The 16997-nt window shown below is 42.5% G+C and overlaps 1 protein-coding gene across 4 annotated transcripts; it reads right to left on the reverse strand.

Annotated features, from left to right (window-relative positions):
• Positions 1–6332: 6332 nt before the first annotated feature.
• dab2 (DAB adaptor protein 2) lies at positions 6333–15982 on the reverse strand. 4 transcript variants are annotated; one of them, XM_061733967.1, is made up of 15 exons: positions 15792–15982; positions 13316–13565; positions 11887–12026; positions 11689–11787; positions 10430–10561; positions 10259–10342; positions 9939–9968; positions 9815–9856; positions 9662–9724; positions 8425–8958; positions 7839–7962; positions 7147–7755; positions 6849–7048; positions 6663–6756; positions 6333–6590 (listed from the first exon to the last, which is right to left on the reverse strand). In XM_061733967.1, exons 2-14 carry the CDS (start codon positions 13446–13448, stop codon positions 6685–6687), a joined length of 2262 nt encoding a protein of 753 aa, XP_061589951.1. In that variant the 5' UTR covers positions 13449–13565; positions 15792–15982; the 3' UTR covers positions 6333–6590; positions 6663–6684. The 4 variants fall into 4 exon arrangements, with proteins under 4 accessions (XP_061589951.1, XP_061589952.1, XP_061589953.1 ...); XM_061733968.1 differs by lacking the exon at positions 15792–15982 and adding an exon at positions 14100–14256; XM_061733969.1 differs by lacking the exon at positions 8425–8958 and having other exon boundaries at positions 9650–9724; positions 15792–15976.
• Positions 15983–16997: the final 1015 nt, after the last annotated feature.

Consider the following 16997-nt stretch of genomic DNA (forward strand, 5'->3'; position numbering starts at 1 on the left):
GTCTGTGTCACTAGTCAGTGTTATACCAGTAATATTTGGTTTATTTCTACAATAGCATTCTTGTGTCAATTTGTAAGTCAGTGTTATGGAGTACGACATAAGTCTTAGTTCATAGCCGGGTGAACATCTGCACTAAACATAGCCTATCTAGCTGGCTACGATTTCACTGGTGGACATAAATACAGTACAGTAATATTCTATTCACAAAACACAATCAATAATAATGTTCAATCTTACTTGTGAAAAGTAATCCCCCAATCCCTGTTCTCGATGCTCTGCCGATTGGAACAGGAATATGCTGCACAATGTTGTGGCATCTTCAAACTTCTGCTGTTAACTCACTCTGCTGCTACTGTTCTGCTGCTAGGCAACGGAGTAGGACGACCGCCCCAAGATGGCGGCCGCATTTCTCGCGCAGCAGCAGCCAATGCGGCGTCTAGTGTTTATGTCTATGGGCTTGCCACTCATCCCTTGAAATAAGGATTTGAATTTTTTTACGTAATAAGCGGCAGACGATGGATGGATGCGCTCCGTATTGAACCAATACGGAGCGCAGTTTATTCCGTATTTCACAATTGTCCCATGCACGTCCGTCACACACGCACACACACTTGCACACACATGAACACACATGAACAACGAACTAACAATAATGAACAAAATAAAGGACAGGACAAAGATATGACAGCAAACTATGTTGGTACGCTCTCTGTCTGCGCTCTCTGTCCTGCAGACGACCCGTCCCTTTGCGCTCCGTGGTCTAGTTACCTCTCACTGCTGCTCACTGCACCGCCAATCGCGCCTTTAAAAAAAAGTCAAGTCAAGATGTCTACAGAGGCTCCAGACACCCCACCTCGTCCTAAAACAGAGGAAACGTCAGCAAAAATATCGACGGGAGTGGGAAATAGGCAACCCGTGACTTGATAAGAGTCACTGAAGACGAAGATAAAGCAAACTGCAAGGCATGCATCATGCATGCAGGCGTGTCTCAGGGAGGTGTGTCAGACAGCATGCTGTGTAGGGGACCTCCACAAACGTAATATAATACCCCAGAGGAGCCAGGCATCTGTTGCACAGTTCTTCATACCTGAAACATCCCCTGAGCTTGGTATGATACGGGACATATATTATGCTCTTATTTATTGATGTCATAATATACAGGTGAAGGTCGGAAAATTAGAATATATTGCAAAACTTCATTCGTTTCAGTAAATTCAACTAAAGGTGGAACAAATATATAATTTATTTCCCACTACATGCAAAGTGAGATATTTCAAGCCTTTATTTGTTATCATTTTGATGATTATGGCTCACAGCTTATGAAAACCCTAGATAAAAAACAAAAAAAAATAGTTTTAATTATTATTATATGGAAGTGTACCAAACTTGAGGTTCATAGATTGCATCTTAGGAAACTGATGGTTTCCTTATCTGAAATGATAGAAAATGCCAGATCTGACTTCTTTCGTCAGCTTATTTTAGTTTTTAATAAGAAACCCCAAGTTGTGTTTGACACCATTAGTTCTCTTGTGTACTGTTGCTCATTCTACACCTGTTTCTTGCAAAGCTGATAGCAATGCATTTTTAAAATATTATATCAGCAAAATCTGGGATAATGCTAAACTTCCACTCCCCTGGTCTTGTAATCCTGTTGTTTTTGTTGAGGGAAGTGAAGTCTCCACAGCTTCCTCTTCATTCGTAGAACATTTATAGTCTTCACACTTCGTTCTCTTTTTGTGGACAACGAAGAAAGTTCACTGAAGCAAACATCAAGGGTAAAACAGATCATCATCATTTTCTCTGTTTCTTTTTCATTCAGACTGTAAGCGTGAAAATCGTGCACCTCAAGTTTCAGTGCAGTAGTCTCCAGTCCAGCAGTTTTTTGTTTGCTGTTTTCCAGAAATCAGGATCTAAGCGCGCTGCAAAGAATTGTTATAGAAAGGGCAAGTTCTATACTGCTTGAACTGTAAATGTGTTTGTTTCTGCTGTAAAGTTTCATACGTCGCCATGGCGACCAACTTACTTTCAGAGCCAACCCCTAGTGGTCATGGGAGAAATAGCATGTTTTTGTCACTTTGCAATTGTGTGAGATTAGGAGGGTAGATGTAGCTCCTGCAGTTTCGTGGTAGTTTCCGTGAAACTACCGTCTGACACTTGGACAAAAGCTGTTCCAGAGGAGGGCATTTCTCATGTGTGGTTGCAACTCAGCTGTGCAATCAAGGGTCTGAAAGTGGCCCTTTGAAAAGTGTACACTGAATTTCATTAAGTGCTGCAAAAAAGTCACTGAACAAATATTCAAATGAATAAAAGTGAAGCATCTTATCTTCACATCTAAAACAGATGCAAGAATAAAATGTTGAGAGTTCATTAAAAGATACTGTTTATTCTCAGCATTTCTCAGAAATAAAATCAATACTTTTTTATGTATTAAGTCTCAGATTCTTTATTTTTAAGTCCACTCACTGAACTTTTTCACCACCTGTTAGCTGAGGCAAACAGACTTGTACATTGCAGCGGAAATGGCTTCTAGAAACTTTATTGAGCCCCTAAAAAGGGAAAATAATGAATTGATTCTGCTCTCCCCAGTTCCTTTTAAACAGCCCAGAATCTTCCTGACGTATAACGGAGAGAAGGTCCAGGGTACTCAACGTGCAGAGATCATCAAGGGTTCAGACTTTCTTCTGACCTGCTCCATTAACTGCAGCTGTCCTCTGGAGAACTTCCGTCTCACTTTCTGATTTAATGTGCTCAACAGGCTCAGATCCTGGGTCTGTTACACTTGCAACCGGGGCAGTCGGCGGAGCTGGATTAGGAGCTTCTAAACAGACACCAGACAACACAATTAATGAAAGGTCTCCACATTGAACACACCAACTTGCAAAATCCTGACTACAGGCAGCTAGTTTACAGCTAGTTCAGCTAGTTTACCATTATTAGGAAATGCAGAAATCTGGTTAGTTTAAGAGAAAACATTGAGAGGAAAAAAAAGTAATGCATGCAAGTATGGCATTACCCAGAGCTGCGATGCTGGAAGGAGCATCGTTGGTGGAGGACCTGCTGAAGAGCTCAGCAGGAGTGGAAGCCACCTCAGAAGGAGCAGAGAACAACTCTGCTCCAGGGTTTAAGACCACGAGTCCTTGCTATGAGTTTGAAACTTGACCAGACTCATAGTAGCCAAAATTTGAAGAAATGCAATTCTGATCGCTGTCAGCTTCAGCGAAAAAGTCCAGCAAGAGAATGTCATTAGGTCCTGGTTAACATGAGTAAAAAAAAAAAAAAAACATTAAAAAAAAAAAAAGTTTTTTTTTTCTTAAAGGAGCTGTATGTAAGAGCAATAATAAAACGAATCATAAAATGACCCTGATATGTCAACAGACATTTAAAAATCATGTTCATTTCAAATACTTATGTCACTGACAACAGCACTCGAGCCAGGATATTCCAGTTTAAAAAGAGGAGTTGCAGCCCTCAACTGATGTTTATGTTGTCATTTTTTGTTTTGGCCTGAAGCTCCACCCTCCACCTATCTCCCAATCACCAAGTCAGTATTGTTTCGGCATCCGGGTTGCCAGCTCGGCTCTAATTATCGCAGCAGCCGCTATGAACGTATTGGATGAAGAAATGTCTAGCTTTCCAAAAACTACATTATTACTTCGCAAAAGATCTTTCATAAAGCATTAAATACAGAAAATAAACTAGCTGTGTAGGACTCGTCGCTTGCCATGGCAGCCTACGTTCCTGCTGCATTCTGCACCCTACCTGGCAACCTCTGGTCGGGGGGAGGAGGGGGAGGGTACACGCCGCTCAACAATCTTTGAAAGTGACTGCAGTACCAGTTTTGGCCATTTCTTACAGACGGCTCCTTTAAAGTCTATTTTGGACATGAGTCATCCTGAAGGCAGCACAAAAATGCATTAGAACTAGACCACATCCCCTTCTGCTCTCCTGCGTGAGCCTGGCTCTAGACTGGAGTTTGTTAAAGTTCGGGGGGAAAGGGGCCTCCCACTCTGGTTCCAGTTTACAGAACTTTCTTACAGTGTCCTCACAACATAAGCAGCTTGTGGATGGTGAAGAGATCCTGACTACATGTGACAAAGTGTTCTGGGATAGAGATCATGAAAAATTGCTTATCCTACCTGTACTGTTGTTCAGAAATGCAAGGTATACATTTGGCAGTTCTCTTTTATTTAATTATACTGAGTTTACATGGTTTAAAATATTCTCTAAAAACATGTAAATTCAAATCTGGTTTGGTACCCCTTACATTAGTACAACACATACTGGACCAATAACAATGGGATGGGGGCCAGCTTTATGCAATTACTCAGAGGAGCATCCAAGAGCCACAGACACCACAAAACGCCTTGTACCAATGCATTTTTACTGCAAAATTAGCAGCCGTTCACCTGTGTTCCCTCTCCACAACAGGCCGTTTTGAATGTGTTTTATTGAAACTTGTTTGGTTGTTACTCGGTTTACATCACATTCTTCATTTTTCTCATCGGTTGTATGGCTCTCCAATGGCGTTTAGACCCAGGTTCTTCTGTAGGCCTATCCGTTGGTACTGCTCCCTGGAGATTGTGATGGAAAATTTAGACTCGGCCACTTGGATTAAACCAAAACTACTGTGAGGAGCAAATTTAGACTAATACAGAGAACAGAATCTGCGGACTGATACTTTGTCCCTAAAAGATTTGCTCTGTTTATCTGAATTGTAAGGATTAATCATCATTTATCCTTTAAAATGACAATGAACAAAGGAAGCATAATAATTTTAAAGCATAAATGATGATTCCTCCTTACGACTGTGAGAAAGATTTTAATAACAACCGGATACCTCATCGCCTCTGCATCGGAAGACAACAGTCTTTCCTTTTCTGCATTTTTAAAACTGCAAGTAAACGGATACATGTGGACTGTACAATTAGTAAGGTACAGCAGTAAAATGATATAAAATCATGAGTTTTTTTCCTCTTTTTTGGAATGATAGCTACATCACACTCTGGAGTGAGATGGCAAGCTGTCATCACTTTAGTTAACTTCATACTTTAACTGAATTGACTTCTGAGCTTTTGATCAAGACACAATAGGGAATTACCACACTGAGTTTTAAGATCACTTGGGTTTTTGTGCTGTTAATGCACAATGACACTGCTATACGGAGATGACAGCGATCAAACCCTTTCATTTTAGCTGAGTTGAGCTCATGTAAATATTCCAACTGACTGGATCCATTCATCCTTGCCTCATATGCTATTTTGTCAGCAGCATCTGAAAGGATAACTGCTTAAAGGGGACCTATTATGACATCTAATACCTATTTTAAACAGGCCTTGAATGTCTTAAAAACAAGTTTTTGATTGTTTTTGCTAAATAAATTAGAAATTCAGCCTCTGAGCCATGTCTTTATCATCCCAGTCTCTAACCTCATTCTCTATGCGGGATTCTGAGTGGGCGGGGAGGCTATGATAATGAGGCTCTGTGCTGATTGGCTGCCTGAATGACGCGATACACCGCTACGGAAAAAATGGCGGACGCTCCGGCCGACGGAGTTAGTTGTGGGCGTGGTTTCACGCATCGGAGGCCAACCTATGTAAATCGCATTTTCCTTACGTAACAACGGGAGCAGAATCTGAACGGCTCGTAGATCCACATCACACTGGATGGCTCATCCGGGCAGCTGTACAGACACTGCAGAATTTGGTTGTTTTCCTCCTTCTCTGAGTTGGCAGGCTGAGGGGAGACCACTTTATATAAGTTAAAGCAAGAAAAAACGTGTTTTTCATAATAGGTCCCCTTTAAGGTAGGAAATGAAGACCAGAACTGCTCGGACGACAGTTCTCATTCAAAGCCTGATCGTTTCAGTTGTCATATTGGTAGCACCATGTGGAAAATTATGTAACGTAATGTGAGTCAGGATCATTTGTTAGCGTGAGCCAAGCTAAAATAATTAACTTGAGGTAACAGATGGAGAATGAGAATATCATTAACTGAAAAAAAATCCCTTATTCAAAAATAAATAAATCACAGCAAGAAACTGAAATAGGCTATATCTCTTATTTCTGGGTTAAACTAGACACTTTAATAAAAATGGAGAACAAATATTAAAAAGTGATGTACAGGAAGAGCCAGCTGAGGTGGTTGGATACCTGGTCAGGATGCCCCCCCACAAAGCTATTGCTTTCGTAAGGACATTGAGATTAACGCTAAAGCAAAAGGAAACCAATGCAAACCTGATGTAGGCATAACAAAGGGTTTATCCAACGTGAAGTGCACAAGATCAAAATCAAGCAATAAATCTGTATAAAGAAGGCAACAACTCCGCAGACACCTTGCAGTGTTATGATTTATTTTCTTCAACAGATACAACAGAAGTGAACCTCAATGTTCTTTCAGCAGATCACGACAAACACTTGTGGGATCGGAAACGGGGAACAAGACAACCCACGAGAAGTGGCTAAGGAAAAAGAAGGGAGGGTGAGGAACGAGTGTGAGAAGAGTTCATCGTTTGGATTGTCTTGCACAGAGCAGCTTTTTCCAAAAAGGTGTTTGCTGCTGGGATCTCCATTTGGTCTCTAACTCCCTTTCATCTGTGAGGGAGGAAAAAAAAAGTGAAAAAATTGCCCCAATATAAGAAAACAAGAAAATGTAAAGCTGCTTACATAGAAAAGGACACATTTGTAGTTAAGCAAAGGGATTTCCAAATGCATTTCCAAAAGGATCTGCTGAACCAGAAGCGGGAGCAACGGAGGGATTCTGTGATAGGAATGAGGGGGAAAACCATTAGTATAACATTTCACTCAAACCAGCGTTGCGATGTTAATGCATCAAAGAGTAAATCTCCTCACCGTGGCTACAGAAGGGGCTCCAAATGGACTGGAATCAGGGGCCCCAAAGGCTTGGTCAAATATGTCCTGATTGAGATTGTGTCCCTGTGACGGTACTGAATGGTCCAAAACTGGAGCAGAAGAGAAGGCAGCACTGAGGAGATCAGGGTTAATGCTTGCAACCGGGGCAGTCGTTGGGGCCGGAGCTGGATTAGGAGCTTCTAAACAGACACCGGACAACACAATTAATGAAAGGTCTCCATATTGAACACACCAACTTGCAAAATCCTGACTACAGGCTATGGTTCAGCTAGTTTACCGTTGTTAGCAAATCCGGAAATCTGGTTGATGTCGAAGTCATCGTGATCTGCAACATCCTGAGCAAGGCCCACTTTATTGGAAAAATACTGATCAAACGTGTTCGACTCATCGCTGGGAGATACGGCGGCTTCGGGCATGATCTCCCCTTTCCTTGCTGGGATGGCAGGGGGTTTGGCAAGCTGGAAGTCCCTGAACATGTCCTTTCCAGACTTCTTTTCTTTATCTCCGAGTGGATCCAAAGCCGTGAAGGCACTGTTCTCTCGAGGTGCTGCCTTGGCAGGTGCCTTTGGAGGGGGGCGGGCTGGACCCTGCTGGTCTCCCATTGTTGGGAACGCACCGGGTTGGAAAGGATTGGGCCCAGCGGGCTGCCCCCAAGAAAGATGGGGCGGAGACAGAGGCGGGGGGCTAAAATGAGATGGCGGCATCTGTTGGCCCCAGGCTGGGGGTGGCATGGGAGCACCAAAGCCAGGTTGCTGCGGAAAACCTGGGCTCGGGCCTGGAACGGTGACTCCGGGTACGGGGAACATGGCGGGCACACCCGCGGGGGCTCCCCATATCCCCATAGGAGGAACACTCGTGGCAGCGGGTGGGCCCAACTGAAGATTGCCTGAGAGTAGAAAAAAAAGAAGTTAGTGTAAGAGAAAACATTGAGAGAAAAAAAAAAAGAAATGCATGCAAGTATGGCATTACCCAGAGCAGCGATGTTGGAAGGAGCAGCGTTGGTGGAGGAACTGCTGAAGAGCTCAGCAGGACTGGAAGCCACCTCACAAGGAGCAGAGAACAACTCTGCTCCAAACAGGTCACTAGATGCTGACTACACCCCCAGAGGAAAAATAGTAAGTCATGTGGACCACCCCCAGTTATAGGAGTTCATATTAAACCAGGCATTAACAAAGACGACCATTAATTAGAATTAAACATGCTTTAAATGAGAACCAGTCACCTGAACTCTGAAAGCCACTGAAGCATGAATGTTAAGAAAATGGATTAGGAGCATAAAAAAAAAGTAGCAGGTGTTCTGTGGCAGTCAAATGTCTTCAAGCAAGGTCAAGAAGCACCTAACACCCATTTCATGCAGCACAGGTCTAAACAACAAAACCTAAACTCCAAGTGTCAATTACAGGCCTTGAATCCTAAATTCACCCACTCAAGATCCTAGTAAATCCTTCCAGTGCATGGCCCAAACGCTCAGAAAAGGAGATGTTAGCACCAAGTGCGTGTTTGTGTAGGAAACGCATGCAGCCTCACTACAATTAATCCAGCTGTGTAATTTCACCTTTGCACTCCTTCGACCTCGTCCAGACTTAGAGCTCTGTGGAGGCGGGTTTAAGACCACCGAGTCCTTTCTATCAGTTGCTGGTGGTTCTGGGAAATGACTTACGGCGTCAGAGTTGGAGGTTTTCAAAGAGGTCATGAAGAAGGGGTTTAGGGCTGAAACTTGACCAGACTCATTCCCATCCATCATGGTTATTGCATTGCCCTGAGATATATCTCCCCCTAGTGGCCAATGTCCATTATTGAGAGCAAGAATCATGGACTCGCTGGATAAGACATTTATCCGCTGACTGAGATGTTCTGCTCCGCTCAACCCGTCGTTAAACAATGTCTTACCAGTGCTGCCGTTTAGTTGGTTATTGGTGATGGAGGTATGTGCCTCCTCTGGTGCAAAACTAGCGGGCGATTTAGAAAGGGGGTCGTCTCTGAAAGGGTCACTGTCTGGAGCTGGGAAGTAGCCAAAATTTGAAGAAATGCAATTCTGATTGCTGTCAGCTTCAGCGGAAAAGTCCAGCAAGAGAATGTCATTAGAGTCCTGGTTAACATGAGGAGGAAAAAAACAAAACAAAAACACACAAAAAAAAAAAAAAAACAAGATTCATGAATCAATTCTGGAGAAAGAGACAGATGTGTGTTAACTAATGAACAATGATTCGCATGGTGTGAACAGACATGAAACTTTAAATCTGCTACTAGTAGAATATTTACATAAAGATTATTAACACTTGATGTGTAAATCAGTCCAGAATCCTTCTGCAAATTTGGAAAACTTGAGCTAATGGGTCATTGGTCATTTTTTTAAAACTATATTTACAGATGGGTATCAAAATTTCAGGGGGAGGGGTCAGTAAATTACAAAAAAAATCCACTTGTAGCAGCTTTAAAGATGAATAACATTCAGATTGGTAACGAAGAGGCGTAAAGTCAATTCTTAAAAGATGTTAAAACATTATGAAGGAGTCAAAAGTTTCTTAAGAATTGAGTTGGATATTAGAACACACGCAGACGCACACATGGGACGATTTCAAACCATTTTTTTTTTACACTTCAGATCAGATCCGATATGTTTAGAAACATTCAGCGAAAAAGTTTTATTATTAATTACATTTATGTCCTTACAGAGGAATTAATTAATAAAAAAGTATTTTGTGACGTTGATGCATAGAAAGAACACAGCGAGCAAATTAATGCCGTGAAATCCCTGCCGCATGTATATCTAGACTTACGACAACACTCACGTTCGGAGTCTGGATGTCTGGAGGGGTCGACATGTCTCCAAAAAGGTCAAGCTGCTCCACCGGCTGGACGTCAAAGAAAACACACAGACGTACTGTTGGGAACCAGCTTTTATCCTCTTCAAAACAAGATAAATAAAAAGCTGATATTCTTACGTGGCCAGTTTTTGCTGCATTGTCTAGAGCACCGTTTCCATTCTGATGATAAATAGAAAAAACGAACGTCACTCCCTGCCAGACAACTTTCGAAAAACCTAAGAAATAACTTCCAGGCGCTCACCTCGACGACTGCGCTGCCGCCATTTGCAGCCTGTAAACAGAGGCAGACTGTTAACATTGTAGATGTTTTCTTTAACATTAATGATGCTTGTGTCATTTCAGTGGAACGTCTGGAGGATGTGATTCACCGGGAGAACACAGAGAGGCAGTGTTGACCTTCCCGAGACACACACACACACACATACACACACACACGCACACGCACACACACCTTGTCAGCCCTCCCAGCTGACCACACCAAATGGTTCTCTCACAAAGAAAATGTTGCCACTGGCCAACTTTTGAGGAGGAAAAAACTAGCTTTTCCAGCTTGAGCGTTACCTTCTGGGAGGACTCGGCCTCTTTCTTCCTCATGTTGAAGATGACCTGGAACAGGTCTTTAAGATCAATGACCAAAGGCTCTGCCTGCATGATAAACGCAGAGAAAAAACACTTTTTCATTGTTTACTTTTATGCAATTTGCTTTTCAGACTGGGTGCTTGCAAGCGTCACCTGTTGTGCAGTCTTGATGGCAAAGAACTGATGCTGCCCTTCTGCTCCACAAATGTACCCGAAGGCCCTGTTGTCCGTCACATCTCTGGCAATGAAGGAGATCTTATTCACCATGTGCTCGTGTTCAATCACCTGGGAGAAAGGGGACAGAACGTGGTACAAAAAAAAAAAAAAAAAAAAATCACATCAGCTCCATAAAATAATCTGGAGTTGGCCGAGGTGCTACGTCAAGGTTTGTTAGTTCGACTCAACCCAGGAAGTGATGAAAACCGCAAATCTTTGACCATTAAGGGCGCTATATTAAAAGTTGTCTCTGTTTTGACTGACAGTTGGTCACCGTTAACGGCTAGCTCTCGTCACTGAAGCTACTTGGCGCCATCTTGACTTTGGGGCTGTCAATAAAACGGAGCATAAATCATGGGGTAACGACGAGAGATTAACACCTCACGACGAGCTCCCGACCACAAATCGTGAGGTTGCAAGAAAATCAAGCGTGTTTGAAATCCTGGTCGCTCCTCGTGAAGGCATCGCACAGTTGAAGCAGTGCTGCGACCCGATTTACCTCATCCTTTCGCAGAGAGCATGCGCAATCTCTGATGTCACGTCAAAAACTATTATTTGCAGTTTAAGTGTTGCAAATTCACATTACAAATCATGTTTTAATAGCAAAAAAAGTGTGAGAACATAAATCGTGGGCTCTGAACTTTTGAACTCCGCGATCTAGTCGTGCAGTGTGAGATGGGGCAGTCTCATACGATTTAAAATATCGCACAGTGTATGCCCGGCTTTAGAGGACACCAACTGGACTACAACTCACTGGTTTCGGTCTCTCCCCCCCGATCATTTTCAGGGCCCTTCCAAGTTGAGTATCCAGACTGTTAGCGTGCTCAGACACCCTTGCTTGGCTGCATTGACCCACGGGTCAGAGCGACAAGGCCTAGGCCACCCACGGGTGACCCCCATGGGTCCAATGGGAGCTCTGCTCTGCCTCGTTACAACTCTGGCAGCACTCATTTTAAATGTTCTTTAAATAGCAACATTTGAAGGGATGATATGATATTCCCGCCAGCAGGTTCCCATTTTAACCATTTGTTTGGGATCGGTGTAGTCCAGAAAGATTAAAAGATGTTTCAAAAGCACTTCTCAGAAAACCTACAGGTGATGTCAAAAGGTTGGGTGGTTCAGTTCTTTTTATACACAATCTATGGAGTTAAGGGTGGAGAGCAAGAGAGAAAAACCCCCCAAAAAACAGGACTCACTCCTGATTTCTCGTCGATGATCTTTATACCCGACATGGAAATGTTGACCCAGATCCTCTGTTTATGCTTGCCTTGGGACCGAGCAGCTACCGCCATACCCTGCAGCATAAAAAAAACACAACAAACACACTGAGTACTAATGTTTTGATCATTTCTGATGAAACTATGTGTTAGCGGGGCAAAAATTAATTGGCATACCTTCAGTTTCATCATCGAGTCCTGGCACATCTTGTCTCCGCGAGGATCCGAGACATCGTCGATTCCGATCAGCTTGGCCTTGTACCTGACACCATCTCCCTGGAACCTGCCCAGCAGGTACTCGTCAGTCTTTTCTAGAACTGTGAACATCGGGAGGGAAGGGGGGGGTTAGGAAGCCAGGAACACACAGAGGGGATTCTTTCTACATTTACAAAACACCTGCCCACTGGTCAGGGCCGGTTCTAGAAAATGATGACTAGGGGTGCATTTCAGATCAGAGGGGGTGCACATGCCTGGCACGTTATTTAACACTAAATTATGCATTTTCCCATAATTTCAAGCGGCATAATAATATCAAAACAACAATATTTGAAGTGTATTTCAAGTGCACTTTTGCAGCAATATCGCTGCAGAACAAAGAAAATGCTACATTTAGTCTGGACTACCTCACCCATCAGACAATCTAGCAACAGAAAATAAAACATAGCAACAAAAATAAATTTAACCATAAATATACAAGACTGTCTCAGAAAATTAGAATATTGTGATAAAGTCCTTTATTTTCTGTAATGCAAAAATGTCATACATTCTGGATTCATTACAAATCAACTGAAATATTGCAAGCCTTTTGTTATTTTAATATTGCTGATCATGGCTTACAGCTTAAGAAAACTCAAATATCCTATCTCAAAAAATTAAAATATTCTGGGAATCATAATCTTAAACTGTAAGCCATAATCAGCAACATTAAAATAATAAAAGGCTTGCAATATTTCAGTTGATTTGTAATGAATCCAGAATGTATGACTACTTTGTGTTAACGGAGCAGCAGAGAGCAGCGTCTTGCTGCTGCAGGAAACTGCACGGAGTGACGGACACTGGCTGATTTATGGTTCCGCGTGGCACCAACGCAGAGCTTACGGCGTAGGATACGCGGTGACGCGAACGTATGGTGCGCGTCGCCGCGTAAACTACGCCGTAGGCTACGCTGTCAATTTAACGACGCAGAACCATAAATCAGGCTGACGCGGGCGCATTTGTCAGTTTTCTTTTCGTCTTTTCAACTGAGCATGCAAACACATAAACTGAGGGTGCAATGCATGCTTTTGCACCCTCGTAGACCCGCGCCTGCCACTGGTCGGCACTAATAATCTTCCCAACAACGTCATTCACACCACTTCTGTCAAATAAAGCAGGGAGGGCTTAAATAGGCAGGATCCTAAAGACATAAAAAACAGCACGTGATAAGGTCATTTGTTGACTACGTGTCTTGTGGTTCTTGTAAATGTGCATGAAAAGGACATAAAAGTGTTTCTAAAATGCTTACAAACCCTGGGAAAGCTGATATGAAGCAGTCATTGGCATCTTCTCTTTAACACATAAAACTAAAACAATCTGGCAAAGAGACACTTGTTAGCAAGTAACTCACCCTTCTTCTTCTCTTTCTTGAAGGGCACTCTTGAGGCGGCAGTCCCGGGGGAGCTGGGCGGGGTGTTGCAGGTTGGCGACGGGGAGTTGGTGTCGGCAGATACGGGCACGCTGTTTTCCCCCTCTACAGACATGGTGCGGAGGTCGCTGGACAATTGGCGATCTGGACTAAAGCGGACGGCAGCTCCGTGTTCAGAAAAGTCAACCGAGCATGTGACTCTTCAGCATCCACACATTCTTCTTTTCCCTGTCTGAAGTGAAAAAGCGAATTGGTCTGTGAGTGGCAACGGGGGCATGGGAGATAAAGATGACGGGTTAATCAATCAACAGCTGTTCCTCGTAGGATTGGAAGCATGACATTGGGCTGTAAACAGGACTGCTGTTGAAGCATTTTCTTGCTGCAAGAAGAGCTGTACTCGGGATCTTTGCACATCATTGACATTCCTATTTTTTAACAATGCACCGTAAAGATTTACAACCACAGAGGCACCTGTCAGAGGGACAAGCATGAAGACATAACTAATAAAACATTGCACTCCAATACACTAATGCAACAAGACACCAGTAACATTTGAAATAAAAGCTGCAAGTTTGACCCCTCAAATGGTTTGTATTGTGTTCTACATAAAGAAACTGAGCAACAATGTCAGCAGGAATGAGAAACACAAGCACATAATGTGATATCATGTCTTATACTTATACTTCAGCATCATGGTGGTTAACTGCACATGCAGCAGCAGAGAACCCACATTGCTCACTCATTAGAAGGAAATAAATTCACATACCACCTTATGTGATCAAGATCAGTCATTGCAAGGACTCTCGTGCATTTAGCTAAGCTGGAGAAGAAAAGGGCCAGAAACTACTCCTGTCCTGCACAGAAACGCTGCATTCCTTGCTCTGCCAGGTTGTGGACATACCTTTAGGACCTGGCTCCAGGAGCTACACTGGCTACGAAACCAGTGTGAAGAGCCTGCAAGTCCTGCAGCGCAGACCAAAGGTTGGAAACGGGCGAAGGTCGAGCAATTACCTGGGGTTAATCTTACGCTAACAGGGCAGAGGATCTCGTGATGCCTGGCTAAACATGTACAGATGGAAGTTACAGCTTCTATTATGGCAACTGCTCATAAAAATGTGGTTTGATTTCAAAGCCAGGTGTAAAATCTAAAGATTTAATATAATAATATGCTAGAATCTAAGTAAGATTACCAGCAGATACGTTTTTTTGTTTGTTTGTTTTCTTTGCCATCCAAAGATAGAGAACACATCTGGCTCAATCAAGCTGATACGAGTTAGATCCATAAAGGAAATGAGCCCAATACCACTGAGATAAGAGATGCAAATCTTCAGGCCAACATGAGCGTTTCAGCTTGGTTCCAACAATTACCTCATGAACAACACCTGACCACAGCTGAGGCTCTGTAAAAGCTGCTAGTAGGTTTTAAATGATAAGCGCCGCATCACAAGTGCTGCTGTTTAACTATAAAATGATAAAACCAAATAAAAAAATAAAGAAATTGCTCTTATCAGCCATCCCCTGTCTGGAAGTCGTTCAAATCAGACTTTAGAGCATGTGTTTCATCAGGCTGTTTTGTAAATCACTGCAAGCCACACTGAAGTTCTTGCAGTGCACGAGGGCAACTTTTAACGCCTGTGGATGTCACAAGCCTGACACAGGATTGCACTTGTTGCATAGACTCAGAATCCCACCAGCTGGAGGAACATAAAGAAAGCAAAACACTGCATTTTAATACAAGTTTCAAAAAGGCAGCCGCGACCGTTGCGATGAGAGGAACAATCCTGAGCTTTGGGGTTTTTTTTGCAGCATCAAACAATGTCACAACACAAACATCACTTGACCACAGCAGGCAAGCGCAGATTTCTTATCTGTCAGCAGAATAAGAGCAGTCCATGGGCAGAAATGTCACAATCCTGAGCTGCCAGGAAATGTGAACTACTGCACATCTGGAGGAAATCAGGGAATGACTCAGTCTGCAAGTGAATGAGATGGTGAAATACCACAGGCCCACTGTGAAACACGGAGGCCAGGCAAAACACTTTCAAACCAACGAAAAGGGCTTTTGCACCGAGGCAGGGGCGTGCATTGGTAGAACATGCATGTTTGAAAGAACACACTTGGATAATTAGAAAGTGAGCATTGCTTGGACAATAAACACGAAAGGGAAGAAAGTCAAAAGTTATTCTCGAGAAGAATTTAAAAAAACAAAACAAGTCAAACTACAGTGAGTTAGGTTTTGCCTCCTTAAATGATTACCCATCAATACATGACGTAGGAAAAAGTTTTTTTTTCTGTTTTTGTTTTTATATAAAACATAAAAAACGTATACAAACTCACACACTTTAGAAAACCCTTTTGAGGCACTTCGGTAACTTTAAAATGACCATATGTCGGTCCTCCAGCGGTTCATTAATTAATTCGCGACTGGAAAATACAGTGAAACAACACAATGACCAACCTGTCTGAAAGCACGCAGCAATGTGTCGAGCTGCTGCCGCACGGACGGCGATATTTGTCCCCGCGTTGCCTCCGCGGCTCCGCTGCAAAATGAGTGAAATGTAACGCGTAGATGTGGGAGAGCGGCAGCGGCCAACTGTTTTCCGCTAAACGCCGTGGACAGAGAGGAGAGACTGCCGTGGGCTTTCACGTTAACCCCTCAGTGGCCACAACTGGCAGGAGGGCGGTCTCTTCGCGAGAGAAAGTAACACTCAGTCAGTGGTCATATGATGGCTAAGAAAAAACGTCAACGCTCATCATGTTTCCATAAAATAAATAAAAACAAAAATCTTTTTAATCATTTTTTTCAATATAACATTATATATAGTTTCCCACTTTTTTTCCTGTAGCTCACAGGTATGACAAACTAAAATTTAGATAACATTTGTCTTTTTAGTCAAATAATTGCAGGTTTTATCATTTGAAAACTAATTTATCGTTCACCACAGGCATACATGGAGTCTTTTAAAAAAATATTTTGTTTATAATTTGTGAGGGAACAACTTTTAACTTCCATCAGGTTTCACCGATAAAATGCGATGGCTAAAAATTTTTAATTCAAAAATACTTTATCAGTCCCCAAAAGGAAATTAATTCAGTTACCAGCCAGCAGAGGTTGAGGTAGAAGCAGGAAGGAAATGCAAGAAAAGCCTACCACACTGGATTGCCCAAAAATGAAAAGCTTGGAAATATTTGGACATATTTGACCCAATGTGTTAATATTGAACCTGCTAAGCAAAATACAATTGAGTCTGCTGAGCCTTAATTTCATTCAACTTTGAAGAATGGTTAAGCTGTTTCTGCCATGGCTGGAAAACTGTCTCTTCATTATGGCCTCATGAAGCAGCCAAAGTGATTTCTAACACAATATTATTTGCATTTCAAGGAGTTATTGTGGACTAAAACCATGCAAGAATGCATTATGGGAGGTCTCAATGCACAAGAAAACAAAAAGAAGTAGAAAGAAAGAAAGAAAGAAAGAAAGAAAGAAAGAAAGAAAGAAAGAAAGAAAGAAAGAAAGAAAGAAAGAAAGAAAGAAAGAAAGAAAGAAAGAAAGAAAGAAAGAAAGAAAGAAAGAAAGAAAGAAAGAAAGAAAGAAAGAAAGAACAGACTGGATTCTTTGGGTAATGCATTGTTCCATAAAAGTTTCCACGCAGTTCCACGCTCA

This window comes from Cololabis saira, chromosome 11 (assembly GCF_033807715.1).
Source record: "Cololabis saira isolate AMF1-May2022 chromosome 11, fColSai1.1, whole genome shotgun sequence".
NCBI lineage: Eukaryota > Metazoa > Chordata > Actinopteri > Beloniformes > Belonidae > Cololabis > Cololabis saira.